General features: G+C 56.0%; 1 protein-coding gene across 2 annotated transcripts; it reads right to left on the bottom strand.

Annotated features, from left to right (window-relative positions):
• Positions 1–2675: 2675 nt before the first annotated feature.
• DRD2 (dopamine receptor D2) lies at positions 2676–16608 on the bottom strand. 2 transcript variants are annotated; one of them, XM_029208561.1, is made up of 7 exons: positions 16297–16608; positions 11197–11306; positions 9999–10135; positions 8648–8838; positions 7659–7745; positions 5726–6053; positions 2676–4010 (listed from the first exon to the last, which is right to left on the bottom strand). In XM_029208561.1, the coding sequence occupies exons 1-7, from the start codon at positions 16579–16581 to the stop codon at positions 3817–3819; spliced, it is 1332 nt and encodes a 443-aa protein (XP_029064394.1). In that variant the 5' UTR covers positions 16582–16608; the 3' UTR covers positions 2676–3816. The 2 variants fall into 2 exon arrangements, with proteins under 2 accessions (XP_029064394.1, XP_029064393.1); XM_029208560.1 differs by lacking the exon at positions 7659–7745 and having other exon boundaries at positions 3817–4010; positions 16297–16607.
• Positions 16609–17145: the final 537 nt, after the last annotated feature.

Here is a 17145-nt window from a genome sequence, read left to right as displayed (position 1 = left end):
TTGGGGTGAGGCCCACGCAGCATAGATGGTTGCCAATGTTACGGACACAGCCTGGGTCCTGGGACCAGGGAGGGCAGAGAGACAGTGGGGCACAGGGCCTGGCCACACATCCCCAGGACAGGGGTGGCGTGTGAAGAGATCCCCAGATAGGTGAGCACACTAGAAAGGCCCCCAAGGTGTGCCAGTCCTCAAAGTCCCTGTGTGCAGGCAACTGACTGCCCTGTTCTGAGCCCACCAGGCAGCAGGCTATGCGCTTGCTTCTTTGGGGGGGGCTCCTGCCCCACCATTGAGGAAGTCCTCTACCGTCACACTTCTTGCCCTCACCAGGTCCCTACCTACTTGTTCCGGGCCAAGGCATGCCGGGGCTGCTGTCTCCCACTCAGCCTCATCATCTAGGTTAAGAGCGCCCTGGGGCGGGGCAGCGTGTGCTGTGCCAGTGGTCGCCACACCCAGCCGGGGCTCCGCCAGGAGCTTTTACCACTATCGTGTGATTGTGGGCAACGCCCGGCGTCCACTGGATTGTGAACCTGCAAAGGTAGGGATGTTGACCCCCTTTTCCACTGTTCATTCCCGGCACCTCGCTCAGGGTCTGGAGCACAATAAACAGTTACTCAATAAATATTCACCGAGTGAGATGGATGGATGAGGCGATGCAGTTTATCCTGCGCTACTGCCTTCTCAATTCCCAGGACACCTCCCCAGCCCATCGCCACCTGGGACTTCTCCAGAACCCACTAGGGGACGAATAAGGGCCTGAAGCTTGAAGACTTGCAGTCACAAACGGACATCTGAGAGGATGATGCAAAGTGCTCCACTGTGCCTGACCAGGAAGGCTCACACCTTAAGTGGGGCTTCCTTACTGTGCTCTGGGAGAGGGGGCTGGGGGGTGCAGACTCCCCCTTCTGTAAAGGCAGATCAGTGATCCTTTGATTAAAAGGCATTCTACAGACAAAGACGAGCACAGAGGCAGAAGCACAGGGACAGGCAGTGAGGAGAGAAAAATCGGAGCTGCAGCCTGCCCAGCCGCTGGCTTGCTACTGCCCTCGCTGTCAGGGCCTCTTGCAAGACAGCCAGAGCCTGGGCCGCCCCCTTCCACTTGGCGTTCCTGGGTCGCGCACCATCCCTCTGCCCCTGAAGCACCGAGTGGGGAGAGGGGGGAGCCCAGCCCTCCCCCTGCCCACTCCAGCTGTCAATCTGCTGTCTGGAAGAAAGACTTGAAGCTTCATGACAGCTGTGGGCAACTTTCCCTGCCCCGCCTCCCGCCCCTGCCTGCCCTCTTCCCCTCTGCTCCCTGTCAGTGCTCTTCCCAAACTGCTTTCAGGCTGCCTTCCCTCCTCCCTCCCTCCTTCCTTCCTTCCTTCCCTCCTTCCTTCCTTCCCTCCCTCCCTCCCTCCCTCCTTCCTTCCTCCCTCCCTCCCTCCCTCCCTTCTTCTCTTCTTCTCTCTCCATCCTTTCGTCATCTCTTACAACTCCCACAGCTAATAAACCTATGTGACCTCCTGAGATTTCTAATGATGAGCTTTTAAGCTCCCATCCAGGTCAAGATCATTCATAGACTGAGTGTGTGTGTGCGTGTATCTGTGTGTGTGTGCACGCGTGCACACGTGCGCCTTGGCTATGGGGTGGGTAACAGAGTTGACAGGTCTCGGTGGGGGGGTTCTAGCCCCCTTGGGGGTCTGGTGCCTTCCGCAGGAGGGGGTCACTGGGTTATTGACCCCCCGTTCCAGCTAGACCAGGAGCCTGTTGTTGCCCACCTTCTGGAATCGGGTATTCTGGGGACAGGAGCCTCTCCCAGGGCTTCGTGCTACATTCAGGTTCAGGGAGAAGATCAAAGTCCATAATTAAGTGTTCAGGGCAAGTTAAGTGCTCCAAACTTTGGTGCTAAAAATATTGTATTTAGCATGCAAATTATGCCCTGACAGCTCCCCGGAGCCTGAGCCCGTGGGTGCCAGCACCTTGTTTGTTATCACCGCTGTTATTCTCAAGGTGGTAAGAATATTCCTCCTTCACTGGGTTGATTTACATTTCATTTTTAAAAAGCCAAATTTCTGTTGTTGGGTCAGTGCCAAGTCGTGGCCCCAGAAGGCTTGGAGCTGTGACTGGTCTGGAGGCCAAGAGGCAGGAGGACACCAGGCCACGTTACGCAGGGCCTCCCCCCCTGCCCCAGAGGAAGGGGGTCCTGATGCGAGACAGGGGAAGGGGCAGACACAGACGTGGGCACAGCCGCACCTCGAAGGCCACCTTTCCCACAGAGCCTTCTCTGCCCTGGTGGACGAGCAGGGCTAAGGACTGGGCCTGCAGAGGTGCCAGGACCTGGAGAGGAGGAGAAGGGAAGTGGGGATAGCCTGGCTTGCCTCTGGTAGGACCCTGCTGCTCTGGCAATTAGGGGACCCGTGGGCTACTGGAAACGTTCTCCCCTTCCATCTTGGCTGGTGGTTGAAGATCAGGACCACCCAACTGCAGCTCTGAGAGCGTTCACGTCCCTCGGGAGGAGAGGACTGGATGAGGGGAGAAACACACAGGCACACACGTCTTCTCCTTGGCCCTCCTGCAGCAGCTCCTCTCCTCCTTTCCCCCGAAGTCCTGTACCCTCTGATGGTGGCCAGGGCCACCTTCTCTGGAGGGTCTGCAGAAAGCCTCTCCAACTCTGACCCCCAGCACAGACACGGAGCTTTGGCCACACCGGGTGCAGAGATTGGAGGTGACACTGCACCCTCCGCTTGAGGGGCCCTGGATGTGACTCTTGTCAAAGTTTTATTAGTTTGGAGCATGTGTAGTGATGTTACAGAGTTTGGGGCCTGGGAGCTCCCCCAAGCTGCAGCTTCCCCTCCTCCCTCTGGCAGGGCCAGGGCAGGCCGAACGGTGTTCTGCAGCCGCTTAGCCGTGGGCTCCTCTGAGGCGGAGGCAGTGGAAAGAAAGGGGGACAAGAGGACTGGGGAGTGGAGAGGCGAAAGGAAGAGAAAAGGACGTGGTTTGCGGCAGAGGGTGTCAGGAGCAGTCTCCCATAGGACCTCAGACACCCCCAACCAAGCCCCAAACATGTCATGTGCCCGCCTTCCCTCCCAGCTCTCCCAGGTTGGCCCAACATGTGCTACAGAGAGGCACCCACGTCCGTCAGGGGGGCAGTAGAGTGGGCTTGGGATAGGGGTGGTCCTCTCCCCGCAGACCCTCCTGGGCTCTTGGAGTATGGAAACCTCACGGGGAGCTGGGTGGGGTCGGGACCCACTGCTGTGGATGGAAGTAGCAGCTCCTGCTAGGCTCAGTGGGGGAGAAGGGGTGAAGTTTTGGGCTTGGGCTTCTCTGGGGTCCATCCAGACCTGGTATGTACATGGGTCTCCCTGGCCTGAAGTTGCCTGGGGCCTTGGCAAGAGCTCTGGCTTCCCTGGTGTAGGCCTTGGGGGGTGTGAACTGTCCATCGCTCCCCCCTGCCCGCTCCAGCACAGGCCTGTGAGACCAGGCCAGCACGGCCTCTGAGCTTTGACACTGGCCCAGCAACCCCAGGGCCCCAGAGAAGGCGGCTGTGTCTTTGGTGCCAAGGAGAGAGGGTCTGGAAGTGGGAGGGGGCTCCGTGAGCTGCCTCTGAGCCAGGGGTCCGGCCCGAGGGCTGGCACCGTGACTGGCTCTCTAGCACTGCCCTGGTAGAGCGAGGGTGTGCGGTCAGTGAGGGCCGTGGAGCCAAGCTAACGCCGCAGGGCCTGCGGGCAAGGAGAAGGCCGAGTCTGCCCTGTGTCACCCTGCCCACGGCTCCCAGGGCCCGAGGCAGGGCCGCTGGGCAGGGAGTTGGGAAGCAGGCTGCTGTGCAGGTGGGCAGCTGGGTCAGCAGTGTAGGATCTTCAGGAAGGCCTTGCGGAACTCAGTGTTGAAGGTGGTGTAGATGATGGGGTTCACGGCGCTGTTGACGTAGCCCAGCCACGTGAAGGCGCTGTACAGGACGGGTGGGATGTCGCAGTCACAGTGTATGTTCAGGATGTGGGTGATGAAGAAGGGCAGCCAGCAGACGATGAACACGCCTGGGGGAGAGGGCGGCAGTCAGGGGTGCCCGGGGCCGGGCTGCGCCGGGTGGGGCAGAGGGGGAGGACCCGGATCGCGGGCTTCAGGCCCCGCCCAGGCACCAAGGCTGCAAGAGCACCGCAGGGGGAGCCGCGGTCTTGGATGCTGGACCTGCCTCTGACCCCAGTTTGCAGTCATCTCACCTCCCTCGGCCTTGTTTTCCTGCCTGTGCAGTGTATATAACGATACCCACCTCATAAGGGAGGATAAAGGGCTTGAAAACAAATCCGAACACTTAACATCCTGACACAGGTCAGCTGGTAGAAATGGCTGTATCTACTCTACTTCCTCGTCGTCTTTGAGACGACCTTCCGCAGAAGCTGGGAGTGGAGAGTCTGTTCACTGCCGTGGGGAACGCGCGGTTGGGGCCAGAGGGAGAGCTGGATGCACAGCCACTTAGTCCTCTTGGCATCCCCACGAGGAAGGCGGAAACCGAGGCTCGGGACAGCTCTGTGATGTGCGCAAGGCCACTCCACTCTTGGTGGCAAAGCCGAGATCTGAACTCCAGTCTATCAAGGTCCCCAAGTGGCCAGGCGCTTGCTACGCTTTCCCCCAGCTTCCCCAGCCCTTGGTGGACACCCCTTGCTAATCCCCGCCTGGTGACACAAGGCTGTCACGAGTCCGACCTCCTGCCCACCTCTCTGCCTGCCTAACTCAGGACCTCCGGTTCGGTGGGACGCTCCGTGGGGAGGCACCGTCTGCACAGAATGCCACACGGGCACACGGGAATTCCCCGGGGATGGAGCAGTGCCTGGGAAGGGCGGGGCCGCAAAGCAGAGACCCCCAGGACTGGAGCAGAGGCCCTGGCCAGAGCCCGCTCTGCCTCTCCCAGCTGCGTGATCACGGGTTGGTCCCCTAACCTGCTATGACCACGAGCTCTCATTTGTAAAACCAGAATAGTGACACCTGTCCTTCTCATGTCATAAGACTGTTGGGAGGCCAAAGGGATGGTGGGTGTGGGTGGGCATCACAACTGCCCTGGGTGCTGCCTGGAAGGCAGAGACACATCAGTCCCTCCATCTTGTCCCCGTCACCCATATCAGTCCAACCCTGGATTCTTGACCGAGAATTTATTCTAAAGCCTTGTCTCACTCACTCTCATTTAGATCGGGGGCCCCCTCACAGCCCCTTTTATCGTTCACAGCTTTGGTCCCACCGGGTCTTGGTGGAGGCAAGTGAATTTCCTGATTCCTCAACAACAGCAATATTAACAACGCTTGTGTGTATGGCTTTGTAGTTTGTAAAATGCTTTCACCACCGTGTATCATTTGATGACCACGACAACCCTGAAAAGTAACCTACTCTCTACTGACGGGGAGATGAGAGAGAGAAATGACCTACCCAAGGTCACGAGGTTCTGGGGGTCATTATGGTAAACTGGTCAAGTTCAGATTCTGAAGTGGGACTGCCTGAGTTTAAATCATGTGTCCTCTTTGATCAAGTTACAAAAGCTCTCTGAACCTCAGTTTCCACATCTTTAAAATGAGCATAATTATAGAATCTACCTAGTCAGATATGTCAGTGGGCTTGACCTGTGCCTGAAAAGTGCCAGTCCTGTGACCTACCAGCCATGATTAGGGAGCGATGGTAAGTAATGGGACCTACAGTGATGGGTCCATTTCTCAGCCAAGGCTGGGCAGAGGCGGGCTGTGTCCAGCAGCTAGGGCCGACTCACCGAGAACAATGGCGAGCATCTGGGTGGCTTTCTTCTCCTTCTGCTGGGAGAGCTTCCTGCGGCTTATGGTCTTGAGAGAGGTCCGGGTTTTGCCATTGGGCATGGTCTGGATCTCAAAGAACTTGGCAATCCTGGTGTGGTCTTTGGCATGTCCGTTCTTCTCTGGTTTGGCAGGGCTGTCAGGTGTGCTGTGGAGGCCGTGGTGGGATGCGTTGGGGAGGGTCAGCTGGTGGTGGCTGGGCGCGATGGGGCTGTACCGGGTCCTCTCGGGTGGGCTGGTGCTGGAAAGCATCTCCATTTCCAGTTCCTGGGCTCGGCGGGCAGCCTCCTGCACAGAGGCAGAGAGCTCTGGGTAGAGCCAGGCAAGTTCTCAGCCATAGCCACCCAGCCTCACCCGGCCCCTCTGGCCTCACCTGGCCTCACCCAGCCCCACCCGGACCTTCATTATCCCCCTACGGAGACTCCTACAAGCACCACAGGGTCACTCTGCCATCGAGGCAAGGGGGATGATCATTTTGGGAGGCAGGGACTGTCTGGGGGCAGGACCCAGGGCCCAAGGCAGTCCCCACCTGCCAGGTCAGCCCTGGCTCCCTTCTCAGAGCAATCCCCAGGCAGCCTCAGCGACCCCACCACCATTCTATGGGGGCTTTGTACCTGGCACTTCTCTTTTAGGAACTGAGCAACACTCACTGAGTGCCAGCTAAGTGCCAGGCGCCAGCCGGCTGCCGGGAGTAAGTTACTGATTGGCGCCAAGTGCCTGCCTCCAGGACCTCATGTTCTAACTGCATGAGGGCAACCCTGTTCTTCCTGCCAGGCTGAAACAGGGGCTGTCAGGCTGACCCGAGGTCCCTGTACCAGCACTCACAGGTGAGCTCCATTTCTCCCGGTAGACTGACGCGGGGGCCGAAGGGTGGACCCCTGGGTCCCCACATCTTCCTCGCTGGGCTGATCTTGAGGCCCCTGGCCTCAGGTCCTTCCTCATGCTCTCTTATTCCAGGACTTAGGGTCTCAGCCTGAGCTTCTGAAACGCAGCCTCACTGCGTGCCCAGGTGCCCCAATCCTGAGTGCCTGTCTCGGCCCCTGTACCTCAAACGGTTGCTTGGAGCCCTGCCCTTGCAGGTGAACAGTGAATGTTCAAGGGAAGAGCAGGGGCCCTGCTTCCTGAGAACACCTGACCTGGACTTGGTGTGCAGTTCTCTGTGGGTTCCCTGGCCCATCCTCTTCTCACCCCCAGGGGATGGGACATCTGCTGCTTGGACCCTGGTGCTCCTGTCACTGAGCAGACCCTGGGGTCTGCTGGGATTCTGCATCTCTGGGCTCTACTTACAGGTTGCACTTTACTGTGAGCCCCATGCCCGCTCTGCTCCCTCCTCCCCCAGCACCCAGCCTCCAGCCCCAGAACCTGCCTGTCTGTAAGGCAGCGTATGCAACTAGAAAGAACACGGGCATGGATTTCAGAGAGTCACTTAGGTCTGGACTCAACTATTCACTCTCTCACTCACTGTTTGGCCTGGGTGAGTTACCTAACCTCTCTGAGCCTCTCTTTCTCTTCTATAAAATGAAGATCCATAAGATCAAGAAGACTTAACCTCTCAGGGTCGCCGTGAGGATTTGATGAGATACTAGAAAGATGGTAGGTGCTCAGTTAATGGTCATAGCCATTATTATTATTGTTATTGTTATACGGCCAAGTCCTTTCTCCCAACTATTTCCTTGTGCTAGGGGTCCCTCTCTGTGCCTTGCAGAATTGAGCTGTCTTGCTCCTTGCCTGCTTACGAGTGTGTGTGGTAAGCCTGGCCTCGGCTGAAACAAAGCGGGGGATCCTGAGAGGTGCTTATCCCTTTGAGCAGCTGGTGAGGTCTTCGAGAATCATGGCAGGTGCATTTCCCTAGAGGCAGAGACCAGGCTCCAGGTCCCTGAACTGGACACTTACCACTCTCCGCCTGTTCACAGGGAAACTCCCATTAGACTTCATGATAACGGTGCAGAGTTTCATGTCCTCAGGGTGAGTGCAGTTGCCCTGTGGAGTGAGCCAGCACATGGGTCATGACGGGGAGGGGGCTGGGGGCAGAATCCCAATGCAGGATAGTCAGACTGGGCACAGGAGCTCAGAGGAGGGCAGAGATTAGGAGGCTGGGGGCCTGAGGAGGCAATCGAGGCAAGGGTGAGGCTCGGTACTGTGATGGGAAGAGGTGGGCAGAATGAGGGACAGCAGGGCCCTGACTTTTGTGTGGCACCTGCTAAGGGTCTGGCACCCTAGCAGGCATGCTCAATCCCTCTCACACCGAATCCTCAAGACCACCCTGTGAGATCTGTATTTTGATTCACGTTTAACAGATGAGGAAACAGGCTCAGAGAGGTTAAGCAACTTGCCCAAGGTCACTCAGCAAAAAAGTGGCGGTGCCAGGATTTGAACCTGAGGTGTCTAAGCCCAAAGCACTTGTTCCTTCTGTGCCCACATACCGTCTTCCTCAGGGAGGGCTGAGCGGAGGGAAGTCACAAGACACAAGTATGGAAAAGAAAGGGAGGCAGAGGAGGGAAGTAGGCGGGAGCAGGTGAGGTAGAAGGGGGTTTGAACAGAAGAGGACAGAGCATGGGAGATAAAGGAGATGGGATGGAGGCCTCAGAGGGGCAGAAAGGGAGACAGAAGGGCCAGAGTGAGGAAAGGAGAAAGGGAGGACAGCAAAGCCGTGGAGTTCCAGGAGCTGCTGGGTTCAGACAGTGGTCTCCATGCAGAGTCCTCTCCTCCCAGGTGGTCTCCACCCGCTCCCCACCTCCGACCCCTGGAGATTCAAGTCACCCACTGAGGTCCCAGCCTTCGAAATCTGCCCGCGCCCAGCTCCTCAGAGCTCCTCCAGCCTGGACCCCATGCACCCCTGGGTCACGGTTAGGCAGGGACATCGGGGGAGGGGATCTCGGGACCTTGAGCGGGGCCTTCAGGTTGGCCCTGAAAGCCCGGCTGCTGCGCTTAGTGTTGACCCGCTTGCGCCGCCTGCGGAGGACGATGTAGATCTTGATGTAGACCAGCAGGGTGACGAGGAAGGGCACGTAGAAGGAGACGATGGAGGAGTAGACCACGAAGGCGGGGTTGGCGATGATGCATTCGTTCTGGTCTGGGGGGGAGGAGAGCCCCAGGTGGGTGTGTCAGCAGGCCCCCCGGGCCACAGTGCCTTCCCAGTTACCGAGAACATGACTAGATGCCTAAGGCGGCCTGGAAACGTTAGATGTAAGTAAATGTGCAGCATAAATCAGAGTATTAAAAACAACCATGAGCAAAAAGCCAAGCTGTGATGACTGTTTCCAAGTGTTTCCATTAATATCCCCTCGTTACTTCATCATTAGTTTTGTCATCCATGAGCACACGAGTGGCGCCACGGTTTTGGGGACAAAATGACGGAAGAAAATGATAGAAGCAGAGTAACCTATTATTGTAGCCTTTCCTGTGTATTGGCGGGAGGTCTGACACCTTTTAATTTTAGGGACAAGATGACTTGGTCCTCTTTGCTGAACTCACCTGGGTTCCAATGTCTTTCCAAGTTCCCTTCCAGATCTAGCAGATGTCTATCCTCTCTCCCAGGGCCTTTCCAGATTAATCCAAGCACGTTTAGCCCTATTCCTGCTTCTTGGAATTCCCATGACACTTAGATCTTGAACCGCATGCTTTCAAGGCTTCCTTGTGTCCTGTCCGGTGATGGTCTCTGGAGGCACACCGGTGTCATCTATCTCCCTGACGGTCGCTGTGCCTCTTCTGTCGGAGGCGCTCCTGACTGCCTTGCACAGGACACAGTCACAGTGAGCTAGCCTCCTACTTGTTTCTACCTTTCCTGCTCCAGGTGGCTCAGGCCTGGCCTGGGATTGGCCGGCCCGGAGGCTGCAGCTTCATTATACAAACACTATTATCAGGGGTGATGGAGGCCCAGCAGCCTCCTACCCTGTGTGCACGCACACAGACAGGCACACACGTGCATTTCGCAAGGCTGTCTGGTCTGCTTCAATTCAAAGTTGAAAATGGCCAGGCATCCTCCGGAAGCATTATCCCCACTCCTCACCCAGCTCCCTTGTGCCCCAGGCCATTGTTCCTCTCTGACTTTACCAGGTACGACTTGGAGTCGGGCTTGACCCAGGAGGCTCAGCCTGGCCTCAGTCCGAGGTGGCGAACAGGCTCCTGATGGGTCACCACCCGTGTCCGCACCAGGGTTTAGCTCCCTCAAGGTCCTGCACAGGGCCAGGGCTGGGGCCAGCTGAGCCCCAGGCAACCAGAGGCAGGACTCACCTGTGTTGTTGAGTCCGAAGAGCAGCGGGCAGGAGATGGTGAAGGACAGGACCCAGACGATGGTGATCATGACGGTGACTCGGCGCTTGGAGCTATAGCGCGTGTTGTAGAGCATGGGCATGGCCACAGCTGTGTACCTGTGAGGGCAGAGGGTGGGAACCTTGAGTCTGGGGTGCAGGCCCAGGGACCACTCAGTCCACAACATTGGCACAACAGAGACACGCCACTTTGGGAGGATGGAAAGTTGGTCCACCTCCTGTTTACTCTAAATCAACCCTCTCCCGCCCCCAACTCAGACAGCAAGGACAGTTGGTGACTGCCAATCAAGTGTTGGATGACTGACCGGCTACCATTCAATCTTGGACCGTATCTTCCACTCCAGTCTCCCTGCTTGGATTTTAGGCTTTTCGAGGGGCCATGGCCTGGGTCTTTGCACCTTTGAAACTGTACCCCCTGCACCTGTGCTGGGCCCGTGGCGGGTAGAAGTGTTTGTTGATGGATTGGTAGCCAGGACCCTCAGAGCAAGGGTTAGGTCTCATTCAGCAAAAAATCATAACAATGGTAATTGTTTGTGATGTCACACATCGCCCTACCCAGCACTTCTGCGACATTAGTTCCATTCATCTTCCAAGAATCCAGCAAAGGGTGTAGAGCCAGGGCCTCTGGGAGTCCATGTGGCCCATGTGTGCAAATTAGTAAAAGGCTCTGGGGGTAGAGCTTAGCCAGGTGGGCAGAACCTGGGCCCCCTTGGCCTTGTGCCCTGTGCTGGACGCAAAATGCACAACCAGATACGAGACCCGCACGTGGGCAGGTGCCATCATGCTTGGTTTGTAGACAGTGAAACTAGGGTTCTGATAACATCTGCAATCTGCCCGCGGTCACGTAAGTAAGAAGTGATAGGGCTATAGGGCTTCAGTCAGGTCAGGGGCTTTCTCCTCTATGCCCGTCCCTGTCTGGGTATTCTTTGTAGCATCACTGCCCATAGACAGTCTCCCTTTAGGGGGTCTGTCCTCTCCCACACACGTGCACACACTCATGCGTGCACGCGTACATGCACACATGCACACACAGACACGTGGACTCACAGGCACACAGCCAGCCGTATAGCATCATGGACAGAGCCTGACCCTGCAGAAGAGGTGGGGCAGCCCAAGAGGTGAACGGTCTAGGTCACCTCCCCCACCCTGGCTGGGCTCACCTGTCGATGCTGATGGCACACAGGTTCAGGATGCTTGCTGTGCACATCATGACATCCAGAGTGACAAAGATATCACAGTGGATCCTGCTGAATTTCCACTCGCCCACCACCTAGGACAAAGCAACATAATGGGCGGACAGGAGAGGAGATTGACTCAGGCACTGTAGCTCGGTGTCCCGGGGCAGATAGGGCCATGGGCTCAGTGGGGGGTCTCGTGGGGCTCTGGCCGAGGGAGGAGAGGGGCAGCCATGGGGAGCTGTACCCACAGGTGTCTGAGGCCCTTGCCCCGGCCCCTTCTCCTCCTAGACACATAAGGCCACTTTGTGCCAAGAACTTTGCTAGAAGAAAGATGACCAACTTACTCAAGTGCCTCAGCTTTGAACCCTCACCTGTAAAACGTTTGTGTGAACACCCTGTGATCCTCATGTTACCAGTGAGGAAACCGAGCCTCAGAAAAGTGCAGTGACTCGCCTAAGGCCTTTCAGCTCAGCTTCTGCCCTGCCCTGGCCCAGGTTTCTAGGGGAGCCGGGCTGCTCCTTGGTGTATGGCACAGAGTTGGGACCCAGTAAGTGCCTGTTAAGAACAGTGGTGAAGACAGTGACTATGAAGCAATGAAGACGTTTCTGCTCCTTGTTACACTTAGAGAGTAAAAGAAGGCAAGCCTGGACTAACGCTTTCAGAAGAGCAGGACGGGCTGGGAAGGTGTGTAATGACACATCCCTGCTTCAGTGTAAAATGAGGAGCCCAGCTCTCGGCAAGAGCGTTTTGCACCCCTCTTCCCCCCCCCGACAGACACATTCCTACCCCCCATGCACACCCACACCCCGACACCTCCCATTTACACACACAGGCACACACACTCACACAGCAGGCTGGCCCTGGTGGCCGTGGAAGGTTGGAGCAGGCCCCATCCCTGAGGACAGAGTCAGGACAGAGAGATACGACTTGCACTACTACCTATCGGAGAAAAGGGGAGCAGGAAAGCCCCTCCCAGTGACGGGGGCAGAGCAGGACCCACTCTGTGGGGCACAGCAGGGCAGCAGGGCTAATTATAGTGCTTACTCTCAGCACGGGCCTCTTAGCTGCTCTCAGGCATAAAACCAATTGCTGGCATTTAAGCACAGTGACGGGAACTGCTTGGAGGAAACTGCAGCTTTTCCCAAAAGACAGGAGACCTCTCGTGTCGCCACGCTGGCCAGGTGAGCTGGTTATCCGGGGGCCAGGGAGGCGGGCACAGCTGGACGGGGATAGAAGGGGCTTCCCTGGCATCAACAGAGTCTACCTTTAAGACACTACTGAGAGGGTCCCAGGCCCACATGGTCTGTGCTCCACGTTGGCGCCCTCCTAGGACTAGTATTTCCGAACTGCTGTCATTCCCCTGGGGATCTAGGTCTGAGATATCAGGGCCATCTTCTCCATCCTCCCTGCTTCCTTCCGTCCTCCCTGCCTTCTCTTCTACAGACACTTATTGGACAACTTACTATGCGTCTGGCTCTGTCCTAGACTCTGGGGCACAGTGGTGAACAATCCTGACACAGCCTTCAGGGAGCTCTCAATCCCTGCCCGCCAAAAGCCTTCCTGGAGGACAGAAGAAGGCGGGGCTTCCTCCGAGGTTCCAGGAGCAGCTGCTCGAGAATGCAGTTAGGGGCTTCTGGATCAAAGGCTCAAGAAAGTGTGTTGATAGCCGCTGTTTACAGAGCATCTCCTGTGGGCACATACTTCATCTCATTTATTGTGCTTAAAGCTTGGACAAGAGGGGATCGCTTATGCCCATTCTTGGATGAGGGAATGAAACTCAGGAGTACGCCCAGCTAACACGCAGCAGGGCTGGAACTTGAAGCAAGCTCTTTGGGCAGCACCTCCTATGGTCTCTCCTGAGCCGCCTTGGAAGGGACAATCTAGCTTGTCAAAAGAGGAGATGATTATGTAAAAAGTACTAGATAAACACAAAGTGGGAAAGGAGAGATTGTAACTGCAAGGGCAGACTAACGGGGTCAGGGAGAAAAAGGACTTGCCCAAGATCACCCGATCATTTAGTAACAAAGGGAGTACCATCCCCCAGGTATACTAGTCCCACTTCAGGGCTGTTTCCTCCGCACCTTTGGACAACATTCCTCAATATTCTTGCACGGGATGAGACCGGTGGGATGGGCCTCAAGCTGCCTTGGCTAAATCCTAACAATAACTTGTACACATGTGTCAGGCACGGTTCCAAACACTTTACACTCATTTCTATGGAATGTGACAGCAAACCTCGGAGGCCACCGCCCCTCGAAACCTCCAGCCAGCTACGCCCCTGCCCCTACACCCCACTCTGGGGCTTTGCACACTTTTTCCTCTGCCTGGAGTGCTAGTGCCTTTGCTCCTCTCCTGGCTAATTCTTCTGAAAGCATCACTTCTGCCTGCGAGCCTTCCCCAACGCCTCCAGGCCTGGTCCTGTGCTCCCTGCCCCGTTGTGCTCCCACATCTCCTGTGGAAGCTGCTCCCTTGTCATCTCCATCGGGCTGCACTATAATGGCCCTGCCAAGGCCTTGGAGCCCAGCCCTAGGAATGGGGCAGGACGCAGACGTGCTCATACCTGTTGACTGAGTGAGTCAAGAACGGGGTTCTGAGTCTGCCCGCTTTCTCAATCGCATCTGCTTTTCTGGAAAATTCACGAGGCAAAGCCTCCCCTCAAAGGCTTGTGAGGCCAAAATGGCCTATGCAGACAAGCAGGCCCTGGCTCTCTTCTCTCAGTGTCTCCAGGTGGAAAGTGGTAGCGTCAGGAATCGAACCCGGTTCTCTCACTCCAAAACCAGCGTGCTTCCCATACACTGAGCAGAATAAATGATGCACATCCAGCCCCACCTAGCCGGATGCCATCATGGCAGGCTATCAGAGGCATTTAACATCCCTGGAAATGGAACAGGATGGAAAATTCTGGACAACGAGATTGTCTCTGGAGAGGGTATGGTTGGGAGGATACTTTAACAGGATGTTAGGATAGGGTGAGACTCCACTTGAGACATTCTCTAGGGACAATAAGTACCCGAGACAATGTCGCAGGGCCCACTGTCCAGCTCTTGTTTGATGGGAGAGTTTGAGCACTGCCCTCTGAGATGCCATTCTTCACCCTCCCCTGAATCACTGAGCTTCACCTTTAAAATAATGTGAACAGGTATGTTTAAAATATGTGTGTCGAGAACCTATAGATTCCTAGGAGCCCTAAAGCACAGATGTGGCTCTCCCTTAGAGGCTCTGGGTAGGGGTGGTGGGTCTGGAAGCCCCAGATCCCACACCCAGAGTCCTGGGCAGAGCAAGCCTCCCTCTGGAAGAGGGCATCTCTTTGCCTGGGCATGGCGAGGGTCCTTCAATGTGCAGAGGTGTGGCTACCTATCAGCATCTTTATCACCGTTGTCATGACTACTTTTACATGGTGCTTACTATATGCCTGCTGCCATTCTAAGCACTTCTCATATATTAACGCATGTGATTCTCAAGCAATGCTATGACATAAGCATTGCGATTATCTTCATTTCTAGATGAGGAAACCAGGCGCAGAGAGGTTATTTGCTTGGCCAGATACCCATCATTTTTTACCTGATGGTCTGCGGCCTGGGAACCTCCTTTTCAGGGGAGCAGGCGGGGAACAAGTGTAAGAATCAAGAAGGGGTTCCTCAGGGAGAGGCCCTCAGACAGGATGTGGCATGGACAGAGTCTAGGGGTCTCCACAAACGTGCAGTCATGGAATAATTGGGCGGCTGGCAGGTGGCGCCTGTATGCTTTTAGGTTGTATTGTATCTATTGTCTGTTTCTTGTTGGTTGTCTCTTAACATTCCGGTCATTTTGAAAGTTCCAGCCTGTCTGAGCCATGCTAAAGGAAACCAAGGGAGTGATGGCCCAGAGCTCCATGTGGGTCCGTGTGGTAGTGACAACAGGAGCCCCTGGGGACGTGGAGACCGTAAGACCAGTCTCTCCTCCCCACCTCTGCTTCTTCTGCTAGATGTCTCCTCTGCTCAAACCTACAAAGGTTTCATGTTTTCTTTGAAAGGTGGAAGCCTTCCCTCCCGGGCAGGGGCTTGTCTCTACGGCACAGGTAAATTCCCCTCTCGTCCGGGGCGGGGAGGTAACAGCTCAGAGATCTTAGCGACCTTGGCGTTGGCTTTTTCCTGAATGCCTGGTCAACTTCCCTTGAATCCAGACTCCACCCCCAGAACCCAGGGCAGAGAAAGTGGCGGGATCCAGCCTGTGCCCACCCAGATCCCCCAGGCCCTCCCTCATCTGCCTGCCAGCTCTGGAAAGTGTCCTCCTGGAGGTGGGTCCCCACTTCAGGACTTCTCAGTGATTTCCCCCTTTGCTGTGTGATCCAGGTAAAGACAGGCAACTTCTCAAAGCTTCTGTTTCCTCTTCCTTAAAGTGAGAAGAATGATATCGAGTCAGAATCAGCACGAGTATTTGCTGAGTATGTGTCCGTGGAATGCCCGGCAGCACCTGGCCCACAGCAGGGGCTGCCTACTCACTATTCCGGGCTCAGGGCTGGGCTCTGTTCCCGGCCGAGCAATGCGTCACCATGTGGTCCTTCCCCAGGAAAGGGGGTACAGCACAGTTCACAGCGGCCTTGAGCTGGAGGTCCCAGACACAGCCTAGGACACACAGAGGAGTGGGGAGGGCAGGCAGGAGAGCGTGGAGCAACAGCCCGCATTCCGAAGCGGGGAGAGAAGGGTGAAGATTTCAGGCCCGGGAGCACGAGCCTCCGCCATCCTCAGGGATCCTTGTCGATGACTCCCGTTCTCAACACGACCTAATGAACCAACTCTGGGGCCCGAATTCCAGCCGCTGTGCGAGGCTGGAGAAGTCACCTAATTTCTCTGACCATCTGGCTCACCATCCAGAAGATGCTGTGAGGGCTCGGTGGGGAGATGCTGTATGTGAAGGACTAACGCGAGGCCTGGCACTTACTAAGCACCTTACAACGGGTAGTCGGGATTGTTAAGGAGACGATCTACCCATTTTGTAAGACTGAGCCCAGAGTGGAGGAGAAGGCGCACTCTTGGAGGGAGCCAGTGAGGAGCCTGGACCCTCCCAGGGAAGGCGCCCGAGCACAGCAGGGCCCAGACCTACCTCCAGGTAGACCACCCAGGGCATGACGAGCGTGGCCACCAGGAGGTCGGCCACAGCGAGGCTGACGATCAGGTAGTTGGTGGTGGTCTGCAGTGCCTTCTCGCGGGACACGGCCATGCACACCAGCACGTTGCCGAAGACGATGACGAAAATGAGCAGGGTTAGCAGCATGGCGTAGTAGTTGTAGTGGGGCCTGTCGGCTTTCCCTTCGGACCCGTTGAAGGGCCGGCTCCAGTTCCGGCTCTCCAGATCGTCATCGTACCAGGACAGGTTCAGCGGATCCATGGGAGCAGCGGGGCCACTGGGTAGCCAGGCTCTGGCCAGGAGAAACGGACACAGGGCGTAAGCAGGAGGGCCTCCCAAAGCATGCTGCCACCCACAGAGGGCTCCGGGGCTAAAACGTACCACGGGAGGTTAAAAGAGAATTCTCCAGCCTCAGAATTTAAGGTTTGCATCCCCAAATCTTTTTAAAACATTGGGGCCTGCTGCCACTCTTCTGCTAGCAAGTTCTTGCAGATGGTAAAACAAATGAGAAAGTACAATTTTTTAACTATAATAAAATAGATGATCTTCAAAAGAGCTGATCATTCATTCACCCATTTATTCAACAAAAAATTAAGTGCATCCCATGCCCCACACTTGTTAGTGAGGAGTTCAGCTTCTAGTGGGAAGACTAGAGATATGCATTCATTCATTCTTAATTCTATAAATGTTTATTGAACATTGTTCTGTATAACGCTAGAAACATAGTCGGAACAAAATATACACAGTTCTCCAGCTCACATTCTAAAAGGAACAATAGGGGCTTCTCTGGTGGTGCAGTGGTTGAGAGTCCGCCTGCCGATGCAG

The sequence above is a fragment of the Monodon monoceros genome, unplaced genomic scaffold (assembly GCF_005190385.1).
Source record: "Monodon monoceros isolate NGI ecotype Baffin Bay Population unplaced genomic scaffold, NGI_Narwhal_1 Super_Scaffold_7, whole genome shotgun sequence".
In the NCBI taxonomy this organism is placed as follows: Eukaryota; Metazoa; Chordata; class Mammalia; order Artiodactyla; family Monodontidae; genus Monodon; species Monodon monoceros.
The sequence above is the reverse complement of the archived record's forward strand: the minus strand, read 5'-3'. Positions and strand labels throughout refer to the sequence as shown.

Bases quoted from the DNA above. Each gene is read 5' to 3' on its own strand.
- DRD2 (XM_029208561.1), bottom strand. From the start codon at position 16,581: ATGGATCCGCTGAACCTGTCCTGGTACGATGACGATCTGGAGAGCCGG. The intron at 11,307-16,296 runs GTAGGTCTGGGC...GCTTTGTCCTAG, and splicing joins CCTGGGTGGTCTACCTGGAG to GTGGTGGGCGAGTGGAAATT. The intron at 10,136-11,196 runs GTGAGCCCAGCC...CTGCCCTCACAG, and splicing joins TGTGCCATCAGCATCGACAG to GTACACAGCTGTGGCCATGC.